At 41.1% G+C, this 14,562-nt stretch overlaps 1 protein-coding gene across 7 annotated transcripts in view; it reads left to right on the top strand.

Moving 5' to 3' along the window:
* map4l (microtubule associated protein 4 like) overlaps positions 1–14,562 on the top strand; it is a 98,194-nt gene that overhangs the window by 37,430 nt on the left and 46,202 nt on the right. For 5 of the 7 annotated variants that reach the window (XM_027283192.1, XM_027283195.1, XM_027283191.1 and 2 more), the window contains exons 3-6: positions 3,306–3,392; positions 4,138–4,215; positions 5,393–5,632; positions 11,120–12,478. In XM_027283192.1, coding sequence (XP_027138993.1) covers positions 3,306–3,392; positions 4,138–4,215; positions 5,393–5,632; positions 11,120–12,478 — 1,764 coding nt within the window. The remainder of the gene's footprint in view (positions 1–3,305; positions 3,393–4,137; positions 4,216–5,392; positions 5,633–11,119; positions 12,479–14,562) is intronic. The other 2 variants (XM_027283193.1, XM_027283197.1) reach the window with 2 other exon arrangements.

Here is a 14,562-nt window from a genome sequence, read left to right as displayed (position 1 = left end):
TGTTGAGCTAAATAGAAAATGGCATCCATTCTAAAATATTAAACTTCAACAGTACAGACAACCTTTTCAGACGCACTTGAGTTTTCTTTCTTAGCAATTTGAAAAGAAACACAACCAAAGGCTCGAGCCTCATACTTCTTTTTGTATCCCTTTTCCTTCTCTTCTATACCAGCGCAACACAAAATGAGCTAACCGCGCACTGTATTTCTTCAAACTACGCAATGAAGGCTATTTTTGTGGTGGTTCCCTGCTTGTATGTTTTGACTTGTTTCTCCTGGCAGTGTGTTTCAAAGAGCTTCCAGTCCAGTGATGCGGAAATGCCATAAAAAATCATGTTTGAAAAAAAGAAGGTGTTTGACCTTGAGGCTTGATACTGGCTGCTGTCCTCAGAGGACTGTCTGGGTTCTGACTGTTCCTGCACGCACATACTGTATGCGGGGACATCCAGGAAAGAGAAAGAGAACAAAAAGTCTGTACAAAAAAGAAACACGGGGGGAACTTTTTATGTTTAAAGTATCTTAATGCATCCATAGTCTGGTTTATTTATTTGTGCATTTACAGTGAGACTATGTCCTATTTTGCCCACATGTATACTGTATATGTATGTAAATGTAGCCTCTAGCATTAGTAAACTTAATATTTGGACCAATTTTAAGCTCAAGGTTTTTATCAGTACCAACAGGAGGTTTGCACCAGTAATCAAACCTTTTTCTATGTTAGGTCCTCTTCTATGGACTCCACCATGTTAAACCTCCATTTTTCCACAGTACCCCAGAGCAGACAAACCAAACTGATCTAGATATGGCCTTTTGTTTCTTTTCCTACATGATTGGAAGAAGAGGGTGAGGCGTGGAGGAGTATTCATTTGGTTGCTATCTGCAACTTCACTGCTAGGTGCCACTAAAGCCTACACACTGGACCTTTAATATGTTTAACTGGAAGGCTTTGAATACAGTTCACCTATCAGTCATGTGACATTCACTCATGTTGTTGATTAACTGGTAACCAGTGTGACAGGCCGAAGCTCTGCTGTATCTTTGCAGACTGCAGAATTAAAAGAGGGTTGATGTTGCGACTTTATGATTACTTTGAATCGTGTATCAAAGCTACATGACTTTCCATATATAGCCTATATTTTATATTTTAATTAGCTAGAGCCAACTTTATAGTAAAGTCAAGTTTACGACAGAAAAAATTGCACTTTTACAGTCTGTGAGGACGGTAATAATGTAAATTCAAATAAATAAGAGCTCAGGGGATTTGAAAATCACACTATTTAAAACTGTAACATCGATCGACAATTTATTGTTCACCTCTGGCTTCACCCGGTGACACTAAATGTTCTGCTTCACCCTCAGTGGCATTTCTTTTCCTGTCTTGTTAAATATTAATGATTTTGGAAGGAAATTTGGAAATTTCAACGGGGTGGTGTATATGCAATGAAATGTAGAGGGCAGTAAAGACTTATACCAATATTTGTTCATTTTTGTATCGTTGTACTGATTAATCAAACATAATGCAGTAATGATCTAGCAGTAATAAAAGTATAAAACCAATTGTGCCACCTTTAAGCTTATGTGATCGGACTGAAAGTTTGATCAAGACTGCCTCTGCAGTTATTGTGTTTGTCTATGAGTGTGTGTGTGTGTGCCAGTATCACTTGCTCTCACAAACACACTCACACTTGAGCCAGTGCTCACAGTTAATGCACGCTTGTTAATTATTCATGATATCCACATATTAATGAGTCCTTATTTCCACTGAAAACATGTGATAAAAAAGCGTAAAACCACTTCATTTCAGGTAAACAATGAACAATCATGCTGCATGTGTCTCAGTAGGAGTTACTTGTTCTGTCTCTGTACATGTTAAGTCCTGTTCAGACACAAGGTCCATCTTTTTATCTAGTGTTTCAGGACCACGGACAGATTCACACTTTATGCCATGAAGCAGCAGCATTCAAACACATGGGAAAGAAACTAGCAACTGTACTGAGGCTGAATTTTCATAGAACTCACCTGTTAAAATGATATTAAGGCTTAAAGCTATGCAGAATGGACAGTGTCGCTGTTTGGTTGACAGGTGGGTGTCATCACAGGTGGCTTGTCTGGGTAATCAGGCTTCATTCAGACCACCTCTCAGCTCTTTTATCAGGCAGCACATTTGTGAAGCTCATACTGTGTTTTGTTGGTTCTCTTTTAAATAAATATGGACTAATCAGGTTTCTGATCTCATTATGTTACAGCATGACTTCAGCATCCATGTAATCATGTAATGGCTGTAATGTAATCATGTAATGGCTGTGCAAATCTTTCTTTTACTTTAGTCAGTGGATTATATAGCCTTTTGATTTCTTTTATTATCCAGCAGCACGTAAATATCTGAGAAACTCTTTCTGCTGCTTCCCCTGCCCCTAATAATAATATTGAACATGCATTTTATTTATAGTATTTACCAATCCTGTATGGGATTGTGTTATGTGTGTCTTGGTATTCGTGCCTCGCCAGGTGGTGCACATGCATCGGCCCTTTAAGACATGTCCGCTGACAGCAAGGCGTTGCCTAGGGAACCGCAGATGGTGTCATCATCTCCTAGCATAACCATGGTGATGGTCCCTTCAGCGACGTGTTGTGTCTGCTTGCCTCACTGTCAAATGATGTACACAAAAACACACACACACGCAGGCACAGAGACACACACTCACAGGCTGGAGAGGCTGGTTTCGATGACCTGGTTTGATGATTGAACAGCTGACTGAGCAGGCAGGCAGGCAGGCAGGCAGGCAGGCAGGCAGACACACAGACAGACAGACAGACAGACAGACAGGCAGGCAGGCAGGCAGGCAGGCAGGCAGACAGACAGAGACAGACAGAGACAGACAGAGAGACAGACAGACAGACAGATAGATAGATAGATAGATAGATAGATAGATAGATAGATTCAGATGCAGGTTTCAGTCTATCTCAGCATGAGGAGTTTTTAAAGGAAGCCTGCAGGACGATGTAGGTGTTTGACAGGACAATGTAGGTGTTTCTAGGTCATTCAGAAAAGTGTTTCTATCTTTAATTTATTTCAGAGATGTCGTACCTGGAAGCAGATGTAGAGGGTAACCTTGGCAATAAAAACTTTGCAGCACAACATTAAAAAATGTAGCTTCGGTTTGAGGAAAGGAAAAAATATGAATCTAGAATTGTTACATGCAGGAGGATGAACAGATCGGTGTTTGTTATGTCAGAATAATGAGTCCATGATGCCTCTGTTTGTCTGTTGGCGACGGTCATAATAATACTCTTTATCTCCTTTAGGCCCGGGGATGATGTCATCAATGATGTCATCAGGGGGACGTCAAGACCCACCAGGACAGCCTGCCTTCAGCTCCGACTACCTGTCTGGTGAGGGTGGAGGGAGTGCTCGTTTTTAGTATAGAAGATGTCTGCACAGATGTTTGAGTCTTTTTTTGCAGAAAACTTACCAGTCGTGACACTTTTGGGCACTTTTGGGTCTGTGTTTAATGTACATTCCCATGTAAAAGCTTAAAATGTTCACAAAGTGGTCTCCATTTATAAAAACTAATCCCCTATGAGACCAGGACATCATATTCTTTATGACATCATAACAAGTTTCATGAATGTGTTCGTACATAATCCACAAATGCATGCCACATTAACATTTATTCAAAACTTCTGTTTCCATCGGCTTGTGTTACATTTCCTCTTTGTTACTGTTCAAAAATGGTTTGACTCGTCATAGCAGAAAAGAAGAGTTACTGATTGATTAACATTAATAATGGCTCTGTTATATTCAATATAGTGTGACAGTGAGCCACCATGCACATAACATGACCCTAAACCTAAACCTTCATCATTCATTTTGTTATATACACGTGAGCTTCTCCTGCTGTGACGTGTACAACACAAACACGTGATTGGTCTGTGAACATCCTGCGGGATAGTCATGTTTCATGTTGTGTCTCAGTGGTTCATTCATTCTGCTCCTCATCTCTCCTGATCATTCACCTCATTTTGTCTCTCCTCCCACTCATTTTGACTCTCTCTCTCTCTCTGGCTCTCTGCCCTCACTGTCCTCTCTGATTCTCTAATTGTCCCTCCCTTGGTCACTCTTCTCTCTCTCTCTCAGGTCCTGTGATGGGTGGGAGAACAGATCAGTGGAGCCTGAACAAGACAAAGGACAGCAGCATGCCTGACTCCTTTCTAGGTCCACTTTACTTTTTCACCTCCCAAGTCCTTTTTTACCTCTGACTGCGCACTTAGTAGGAGGTTATGTTCATCCCTCCACTCTCTTTTTACCTGAAGATAGTAAATGTGAAAAAACTATTAAGTCATTTGGCTGAAATTGGTAATTAAAATTTGAATCAAAGATCAATTAAATATGGTGTGGTCAAGCAGCTCTAGCTCTGGCTGTGGATGTTTTGTTGTCATGTCCATGTCCTCATAAACAGCTCATATTTTATAAGAAAATCGACCTGGGAGGTAAACAATAAAAACAAACCTTGATGCAAGCTGCTGCTTTGTAGTTGTTCAGCACTGTTGGATGTTTACGATCCATTCATACATAATATATTCATGTTGGTCACTGCATTAGCTACTTTCTCTGTCTTTATTAATCTCTCAGTTATACCTGAATGCAATTTTATAGCACCATTTCGTGGATCGCTGGAAAAATAAAGTTTTTCCAGTTTCAGTATATATCACAACATGGTGAGTTTATGCAAGACCAAAATGTTTTGCACAGGTAAAATGTTAACAATTAATTTACTTCGTAATATAACATTTTCCTTGAGTTACTGTATTAATGTATGTATTAACTACATGATGTAGTCCGAATGATGAGAGTAAAAAACAAACCATGATGACTGAGACTTTATGAAGAGATCAACATGAAAAGTTGGTTTTGTACTTTTTTGTTTTAAAACCTCCATGCTAACATTACTTAGGGTGGCTCCAGCAGGGCCCATTACTATGGAGGCTTCTGTGCTTTTAACCTGTGTTTGTCACTCCCTGTAGAGCTGACTGTGCTTTTAGTCTCAGATCTGACATTAACATTAATACATGAAACAAACACAAATATCTGATTTACATTTTTCTGCATTGTGTTTCACCGTTTGAACTTCCACTGGCACTCATTACGTCATCTTGTTGCGCTCTCTTCTTCTGGTTTTCTGACTGGAGAATTGTCGCCACCTACTGCTTATCAAGTGAACCAACTCCCATGTCACGTAGCACATTTAGATGTAAACATAGCTGTTGTTGGTTAATTCTTCAGTTTATCCATAACAATGATTTATTATTTTTGTTGAAACTAGTTTAGTATATACTGTAGAGACTTTACATAAATGTTGGTGATGTATCTGTGTGTTTTGTGTCTCTATCAGGTTTCTCTCAGTCTGGAATGGGAGGGACCATGGGGTCTGGCCTGCCACCGTTCCAGTCCAGTATGAGCTCCACTTTTGGCCAGACCGGGATAGGGTCAGCTATGGACACCCAGAAGAGCTCAGGCTTGTTTGCTGTTGAAAACAAAACCTTCAGTAACATCAGTGGAAGCAGTCCATTGAAAACCAGTGATGTGTTTTCTTCTGGTGGCCCAGGAATCAACTCTGTGGATCATTCTACAGGTATTACAAAAAGGGTTGGATGCATGTTTCCCTATATGCTGGGGGCAGCAGGGGCAGGTGGTGTCAGGAAAATAAGGAGAGGATACGATATATGTAGTGTGCTTTGGGGATTTATGGTTGGGGTGGGTGGCATTAGAAGAAACGAAACAGCCTGATCCCACAGGGCATGTTTTGAGCAGCAGAGGGCAGCCTTTTCTCGTTGTTTTCACTGTAGGTGAAACAGCTCCAGCTCGCTGGTTGCCTCATGGCTTTCTGCTCCGTTCACTCTGCTATCTACAGACAAACTGGATCAACAGACAGATGAAGGGACCCCTTTAAATCATAAACACAGGACAAGCCATAGTTTTGTCTTCAGTTGTTACTGCCGTCTGATGAGAATGCACCCTATAGTTGCCTTTCATTATAAATTGTTAATGTTTGTAATAATCAATAGCTGCTCGAGTGAATCACAGCTGAACACTGGCTGAATTTGTGGTTGCTGAGCAACAAAAACACAAACCCGCAGGAGGATCTGACATCAAAGACAGAGCAGCACACCATGCCCTTTACAGTCTTCCTGTGTAATTGTGCCCAAAAGCTACATTTCAGATAGCGTAATAGAGACATACATGCAGTGCAGCAAACATGGTTTCATTATATGAACATGACTTTACATTCAGTCAGACCGTTAGAGAGAAATGGGCAACAAATAAAGATTTTAACGACAGGACAATGACTCAGCATCTGAGTTTCAATAAGACGGGACTTATTAAACATTTACCAGCTCTTATTTTTTATCTCTTCTCCCTACTGTTTTGGTGGTGTACTAAAGATAGCCCCGCTAGCTTAAAGCCTGTGAGCAGTACAAGCTGGTTGTTATGCAACAGTTACTGTTCTAATTCAGTCGCTATTGAAGACATGATGGAAATTTCAACCGACTTCCTCCTTCAAGAGAAAGAGAGAGAATTGAGGAAAGTTACCCAAAATGACTTGCTACCCAACATTAGTGCCCATTACTGGCAGATGTAATGGCTGCCCCACTGATCTTTAGAATGAAAACTGTAGTTATACAGTTATCTGACCATATAGAGAACTTCCTACTATTCATTCAGATTTCAATAGCACCACAGGCTGCTACTTTTAAAATACTGGGTTTAGCTAAGCACTAAGAACAAATACCTGCAGACATTCTGTAAATGTACTAGTCCTGTTACATCGTTTGGTTGACAACAATGGAAAATAAAATATAAACTTTACGTAAAGCGGAACCCTGTTTTGATCTACATTAGTACAGTCTGAGTTACGTCATCAGTGATGAACAACGCACAAGAAGGGTAGAAAACCAACCATGATGACTGAGAGTAGATCTGCAAGACAGGTTGTTTTTGTGCCATAACAGAATGTTCATTATTTCACCTCCAGCTGTCTGACATATAAAGATTTATATGTTGCAAAGTATGTTGCAAAGTACTAGAAGGTGGTGGAGGCTTTTGTTGAGGATCTATTAATATAGTGCCAATAATGAGAAAGTATCGGATGGACAACACGTCTCCACAAGCCAAATGGCTGCTGCCATTTTAGTGATGATGATGTCATTTGGAGCCAGAGTCTGCTCAGTGGTGATCAGCCACAGTATCGAGGTCCCGCCATACTTCCACCGTCAGTCGTAAGCAGGGCTCAGCTGTCAGTCATCACTCAAGACCTCCCTAAAATGTCCAAAACCATCTTTGTGAAGAATTTATTTGATGTGAATTTTGATTTTTTTAGTTTGGCCCTTGTACTGCAGCCAGCCACCAGGGGGTGATCCAATGTTTTGGCTTCACTTTTGGAAGGCTGCCATGTCGTCTTTATAAACAGTCTAAGGTTTTACTAATTACATTAGCAATGACTCTGTTCTATTCAAGTCTCGGTAAGCCATGGCAGCATGCACAGTACCAGACGTCCATGCTCAATCATCCCAACAGTAAAGCCACTGATATTAAAATCCTTTGTTCCTCTCAGTCACAGCTGATTTTGCACATCATATGAGCAATCTCATGTTAAGTCATCTGCAGTGTTTTTCTTTAATAGACCACAGCAGTTTGAATAACTGTAACTTCTCTTAATGTCTTTGTCTTACTTGCTTTTTCTTCAAGCTTTGATCAGGGTAGTTGACTGTGAGAAAAGTCCATTCCTGTTCCTGCCTGTCTCACATCACTGAGTATCTAATGAAGGAGCGCAGTCATAAATGCTCTCATAAAAAATATTCACAGCTGGAGTCCAGTTGGATCACTCCACGCTCTGTTTGGCCTCATTTATTTCACAAGAGTCATAACATTTCTGCAGTCGGATGTGTCTAAATTGAGTTATGTTTCAGGTTAAAGCAACAATTCTCAAGTACCATCGGGTTGCCTGCAATATAAATCTTAATCTAAAACACCCTGGTGCATTTAAATTGACGTGTAAGACTGCAGGTATAGGAAAAAACAAAGATGTTTTCTGGACCTACAAGACTTTGTAGACAGATCATTAACCAACCAGCCTTCAGCTCTGTCTCTCATCTCCTCAGTACACTCTTTCTTCTGTGTGTGCAGGTGCCAGTCTGTGTCAGTGAGATGACACCCCTCTGCACGAAATTTCAGATTAACTCTCACACACCCCCTTTTTTTTTTTATATAGGCAATGTGTGTTTGAGGCAGCCAGCACTCCACCATTAATGTTTCTCTTGGCAGTTAGCCAGACTCCAGATTAAGATGTACTCCCATTAAATATCTTATCACATTAAATATAGATGATAAAACCCCGGCCTCGTCTCTTCTTCAAGCTGTTTATAGCTGGGGAAGCTTCGGAGGCCAAAGGGAGAAAATAGCAACTGCAATCAATTTAGAAATACAGTGAAAGGTGCCGGAATTTAGAGGGGAATGCACCCCTATTGTTATTATTATTATATATTTTTTGGATTCACGTTAATATCCAGTGATGTAAGATAGGCTGTGAGGAAAAAGAGGAGATGGGAGGATGAAAATTGAGATAGAGGAATTATAGTTTAAACAGGAAGACGACTCGATGAGCAGACTGAGAGACGCGTTTAGGTCAGAGTTTATTTATAGTCTATCCTTCTATCTGTCTGTTCATCTTTCTGTCTCTCATCCTCTCTGAGCTGACGAACTGCTTGTCTGAATTAATTGAGTAATATGGCTTCAGAGGAAAAAGCCATACTCAATTGTGTATGACTTCACCCCCATACAAGAGAAGATAGTGGGAACAGAAAAAATGAAGGGGTCATTTCAGTGCAAGAGAACGTTATTTTCTTGTTTGTGAAAACTAGCATGTGCAAAATTTGTCATTGTGATTGTGCAGCACATTCCATATCCATATTATTTAACGTGTTTGGATAATTTTAGTTTTTGCATGTATGACAGTGATCCATTTATTACCATGATTCTTCAGACATGCATGTATTTACTTTAAATCATGCATGTTAGAGCCGATGTGAAATGTGATTAACTGACTGATTTACCTCCAAAGCTCCCGGGGTGTTTGTTTTACTCTTTTGTGTGTGACTGGTCCCTACAAGAACGGCACTGCTCCCCCTCGATGATGATGATGATGATGATGATGATGATGATGATGATGATGATTAAAAGAAAGAGAGAATCACACAAAGTATTAATTTGACTGAAAGGTGCTATCTATATGTCCCTTCCTGACTCCAAAAAGAATTTCAGAATTGAATCTTACAGCTTTTATTTCCTCCAATTTCATTGTATTGATCTTAAAACAGAGCCAGGCCTCTTCTAAAGATTTAAAATGTATATATACAGTGTACCTCCTGTACAGTCAGCTTTGGTCCTAATGTACAGTGTTTTACTTATGAATAACGATTTGGCAAATTCGAATAAAAACACTGTTTTATATGAAATGTAAATTTAATTCACCCTGGCAGAGATGGGACACACAAGAAGATAAATCAGAGAAAACTCTTATGACCCCATGCTCAGTGCTGAACCATTATGTTGCTATAAAACAGCACCTGTCTTAATATAATTTGATCATGCACATTTAATCTAATGTAGGCTTTGTAAAACCATAGAAAGTCTGTAACAGGTGAGTACATGTTGAATGTATTTATAAAAGTAGGCACCATCACATACACCATATTTTTTGAAAGGTTCCAAAAGGGTTCCCCAAAGGGGCCTAAAAGCAGTCAGACTATGGTTACTATGGCTGGAAACATGAAAACCTTATGACTTTTTATGACATTTATTCAAATGTATCATCCAAGTCTAGTGCTAACACATATGGTGGCATCATATATTACACATGAAATGCAAATATTGCTAAATGCAGTACTTATACGATCATAGTACCACCTTACAGTTGCTACCAACACCCAGTCCCATAAGGTCTCAGTCGGTGCCGTACAATCAATGCATGAACACCACGACTGTCTGTTGGTGGTGTTTGTGGCAATGAGGCACATGAAGCAAATACTTCACTGGGTCACTACCTCCACATTAGTGGCTTCTTCCAGGATGTGTGAATATTAATGCTGTAGTATTTACGTCAGTGTTCTAAGTAGTCAGTAAATGGGCATGCATTATGTATGTATTGAGCACAGTGTATGTCTTAAAAATATCCCTGTCAGACAAACTCATAGAAGCCTTTCATTTCTGCTGGCAAAACAGTGGAAGTAGTGGGAGTTAAGCTTTTGTCCAATAAATTGTCATCTATAGGATCAATGTAGCTCCACTTAAAGAGGTTCTCCGTCTGTTTAGCATTGTACACCTATAACATTGACAAGTCAGAGAACTGGGTGTGTAGGTTTGGGCCACTAGCCTTAAGCAGGGATGAGTAGTGGATGAGCTTATTTCTTTCTCCACACGCCATACCACCAGTTTATTTCATGTTCAAACTTCTGGTCCTCAGCCCCAGCTGTCTTTTTTCAAGTTGAACGTCTTGAGGCAATTTAGCAAACTTCGCCCAACTCCCCTCCAACTCTATACCTGTGAACTTGCATTGGTGTGTTTGTGGAGATACCCTTTAAAATAGGGAAATCTCAACCATCCAGCTATCACATAGTTTTATGTGCACCCTGACTCTTTACAAATATGAACACATTCACGGCTTAGTGTCAAGTACCCCAATCCCAAATGGTCATCCTAACACTAACCTATTCAACATACCATCAAATTACATGTAAAAGCTATTGGTATCCATGAGTTTGTCTGACTCTGTGATAAACTATCCCTATGACAGCTGTGCATCAAAAATCAGTGATCTACCTACAGTACAGTTATTGGTAATTCTATAAGCTCCCCCTTCAGAATGTTACAACTGGTATGGACATTGTAATTTCGATGAGACAAGCCATTACACTCATTTACTCCTATGAAACAATAAACAATTTAGGAAGACGTAGTGAAAAACACCTATGGTAACCACAATCTGATGGCTTTTTGGCAGGTGATTCTCTGACACAGTATGTGATTGGTTCCTTCTCTTATAAAACCCTCCCCCCCTCGGCAGCTCCCATCCTCTCTCCCAGTGGCTCAATGGACGACAGCAGTCCCACTTCCTCCAACTCTGAACCCCTCAGTCCTGAGCGAGTGGGGCTTGGGGGCGAAGCTGGCAAACAGCAGCAGAGGCGGAAGAAGAAGAAGAGGAAAGGCCATGACGAGGTCTACGACTTCTTGGATAGCCAGGAGAACAATATTGGCCAAGCAGACAAGCATGGAATGCTGGATAAGGGTGGACGGGAAGTGGAGGATGACGAGGACGAGGAGGAGAACTGGGAGTGGGAGATCAGAGAGAGTGGAGGAGGGGGTAGAGTGAAAGGCAAGAAGACTAAGAGTCGGGCAAGACTTCCAGAGGAGTGGGGAGCACCCCAACAGCCCATCTCTCCCACGGTGGCTACAGGCACTCCTACTGGAGCTACAACTGCCAACTCTGATCCTTCTGACTGCAAAGCTCCAAACATCAACCCCAGCCCTATTTTGCCCTCTGCCCCTGCACAAATACCCACAAGTTTCACCAACCGTTCCCATGCTAGCCTTGTAACAGATTCCTCTCCACGTTCCTATGAGCCAATGTGTGTAGACGATTTCCCTACATCTGCTAAAGAAGGCCAAAAAGCAAATGAAGAGAAAGGTTCAACCAGCAAACCTGAACCTAACAGTAGCTCAGTTGCCAGTGCTGCCAGCAAGAGTAGTGTAGCTGCAGATGGTAGTCTAGCATTGATGACAGGAGACAATCTGAGCCCAGTCTCACAGACCTTCTCTTTCCTGGATTCAGTCCTCCAGACCCCTCCAGGCTCAACTCCTGACTCCCAGACCACTACTCCTATCACTAACACCCCGTCCCTTGCTACTTCCGCCCTGACAAAGTCCACCCCGACAGAAACTGTTGCCCCTCCTTCACAAGCAAATTCTGTTTTCAACCCCTCAAAGAGCACTCCAGACATTCCTCCTACTTCTGCTTTGTTCACCAGCCCATCTCCCTCAGCTGTCACAAGCACTTACCCTGCGACACTTGCAGCTGGATCAGCCCTCAATGTTGATGCCAAGCCTTTCGTCCCCTCAGCTATCCTCATGTCCTCCACAGCTACACAAAGTTTGACTGAATCTGTCCCTGTCATTATCCCAGCAGCAGCTTCCACAGGATCCACTGCATACACTACCACCTCAGCCATGCCCCTTAGTTCCTCAGCTTCTCCCTGTAAGGCCACTCCCACATCACTACCCGACACTCCCCCCAAAACGGTAGCCACACCAATTAGCCAAGTGACAACCACGCCCCCTCCTTCCATCACCCCTGCAGCCCCTCCTTCTCTCCCTGCACACTCAGAGCACCTGGAGTCCTCGTCGTCAAAGCTCCCCCCACTGGAAGGTTGGTGAACTACAGGGAAGATTATGAATAACATGGGGCTAATTTGAACAAAATGATTGTAGGTTAACATAGCAGGAAGTAGCTACTATATGTCTTCCTGTATGCATGGCTCTTTGTCTGTTGATTAAGCACCAGGCCTGCTTGGTGCTTGATCCTTTTCCTGTATGTATTTGTAATAACCAGGGCCCGATGATGTAGAACAGCTCAGGTTTGAATCATTTTTTGAGAAATTCACATCAATAGATCTTCACACAGATCTGCCCTTCTTATTACCATAAAAAATCTCTAAGAAATATGGTTTTATCTCAAAAATTTACCAAAGAATCGAGAAAAATGGATCTTCCCACCTGTTGGCATGAGTATGGGAGAGAAATGCACTGTGCTGATCGGGCCCTATATTAACAAAACTACAAGGGTAAAGTGATAAGTTGTCTGATTTGATTTCCCTCTGCCTGCCTCTGTGTATCTGTTATCATGATCATAACAATTTTATTACTTGACCGTCTGCTGATAGCTCCACTATCTATGCTTGCTCCTCTTTCAACTGTTTCATCTGATTGTCAGCTGCCTGTGTAACCTCCCACTATCTCCTCTCCGTCCTTAGAAACACAAAGATAACCTGGGTCCTTGCATCGCAAAGCTAGTTTGCTAATGGCATTTAGCTTTACGAAGTCAATAATGTTATAGTAGTTATTGTCTAACAACTGCATAGAGCAATATTAATGTAGTCTTGAAGTTAACAGTAGACCTGGCTGTGACGAGAAGACGTTGAGAATTAGTTTACCAGCATTGGCAAGGTACAACCTGCCATTATTCATTTTTCTTGATGCCTTTTGGGTTTTTTGTGTCTGTATTTTGTGCAACTAATGTATTTGGCCACATTTGTAGTCTCAAAGATCTTGATCTGTAGAAACAGAAATGCTAATTGTAAGAGCTGTAGGACATTCAGATTTCATCTGACACATGCTTTACCAGTGAAGACCAAATTGGAATGAGCTAATATTTTGAACTCAGTGTTCAAAACACTTCTTAAGTATACAATATTTGTATGCATTAGTTAAAGTTTGACATAAGTTATTTTAACTCAGAGTCCCCTTAATAAATGTATCAATCAACCAGTCAGTTTTTGGCAAATGATGACCAAAATGAGGACTTTTAGTTAAGATGTTTTTGCCAAACTACTGCACTCAGTGGCCTGTACATTAAGTACACTCATCTCACAATCTTTTGCAATTCAATACAGCTCTAAATTCTACATTATCTGAATATAATACAGTCCAATGCAATGCCACCCCCAAGCACGACCTGAGAAATCTGCAGAATAGTTGCATTAGATTGCACTAGATTGTACAGGTGTACCTTATAATGTGGCCACTGATTTTCATGGTTAAGAATAAACCTTTAAGCTCAGTGACTTGTGACCTTGTGCAATGCAAAGATCCAGTGTGCTTTATAGGTCTTAAAAAATCAGTTTTAGTTCTGGTTGAAATCCTCGTCCAGGTTACAGTCTGCTTATCTGGTATGTTCTCCTAAATGACAAAATAAATCACCTTCAGATATCAGGCTTTCCCCCAGTTATTACAACAGAATGACAGAACTGCAGACTCTTAGACTGTACGTCTAAAAAAGTTTTGTATGTGACATATGCTGTAGATGACCACACGTGTAACCATGTAGTGCCTATTCCAGCTGCCCTTTGGGCTTGCCTGACTTCTTGTACACTTGGGGAAACCCTGAGATGACCTCAGTCTAATGCTTCTTTCTCCTGATAATTCTGGGTTTCAATCCTGAATACTTTATCTCTGGCTACATCCCACAGTCGGTTGCTGAACGGAGCTTTATTTTCCAGTGTGATTCTCTCTGTGCTTCTCTTCAGCCCTTTCTCACAACCAAAATCTGACCAAGACAGAGATTCTGACAAGAATGTGTGTTAACTGCAATTAATTGAATCGGACGCTGTAGCTCTACACCTTCCAAATTCTGGTACCATAGGCTGTTCTTCTGACATAGTAGTGTTCAATAACACAGTGTTTTTATTCACACTGGCCTTTTAGCTATAATAGTGACAAATCCCTAAAATGTCC

Source organism: Larimichthys crocea, chromosome X (assembly GCF_000972845.2).
Source record: "Larimichthys crocea isolate SSNF chromosome X, L_crocea_2.0, whole genome shotgun sequence".
In the NCBI taxonomy this organism is placed as follows: Eukaryota; Metazoa; Chordata; class Actinopteri; family Sciaenidae; genus Larimichthys; species Larimichthys crocea.
The sequence above is the reverse complement of the archived record's forward strand: the minus strand, read 5'-3'. Positions and strand labels throughout refer to the sequence as shown.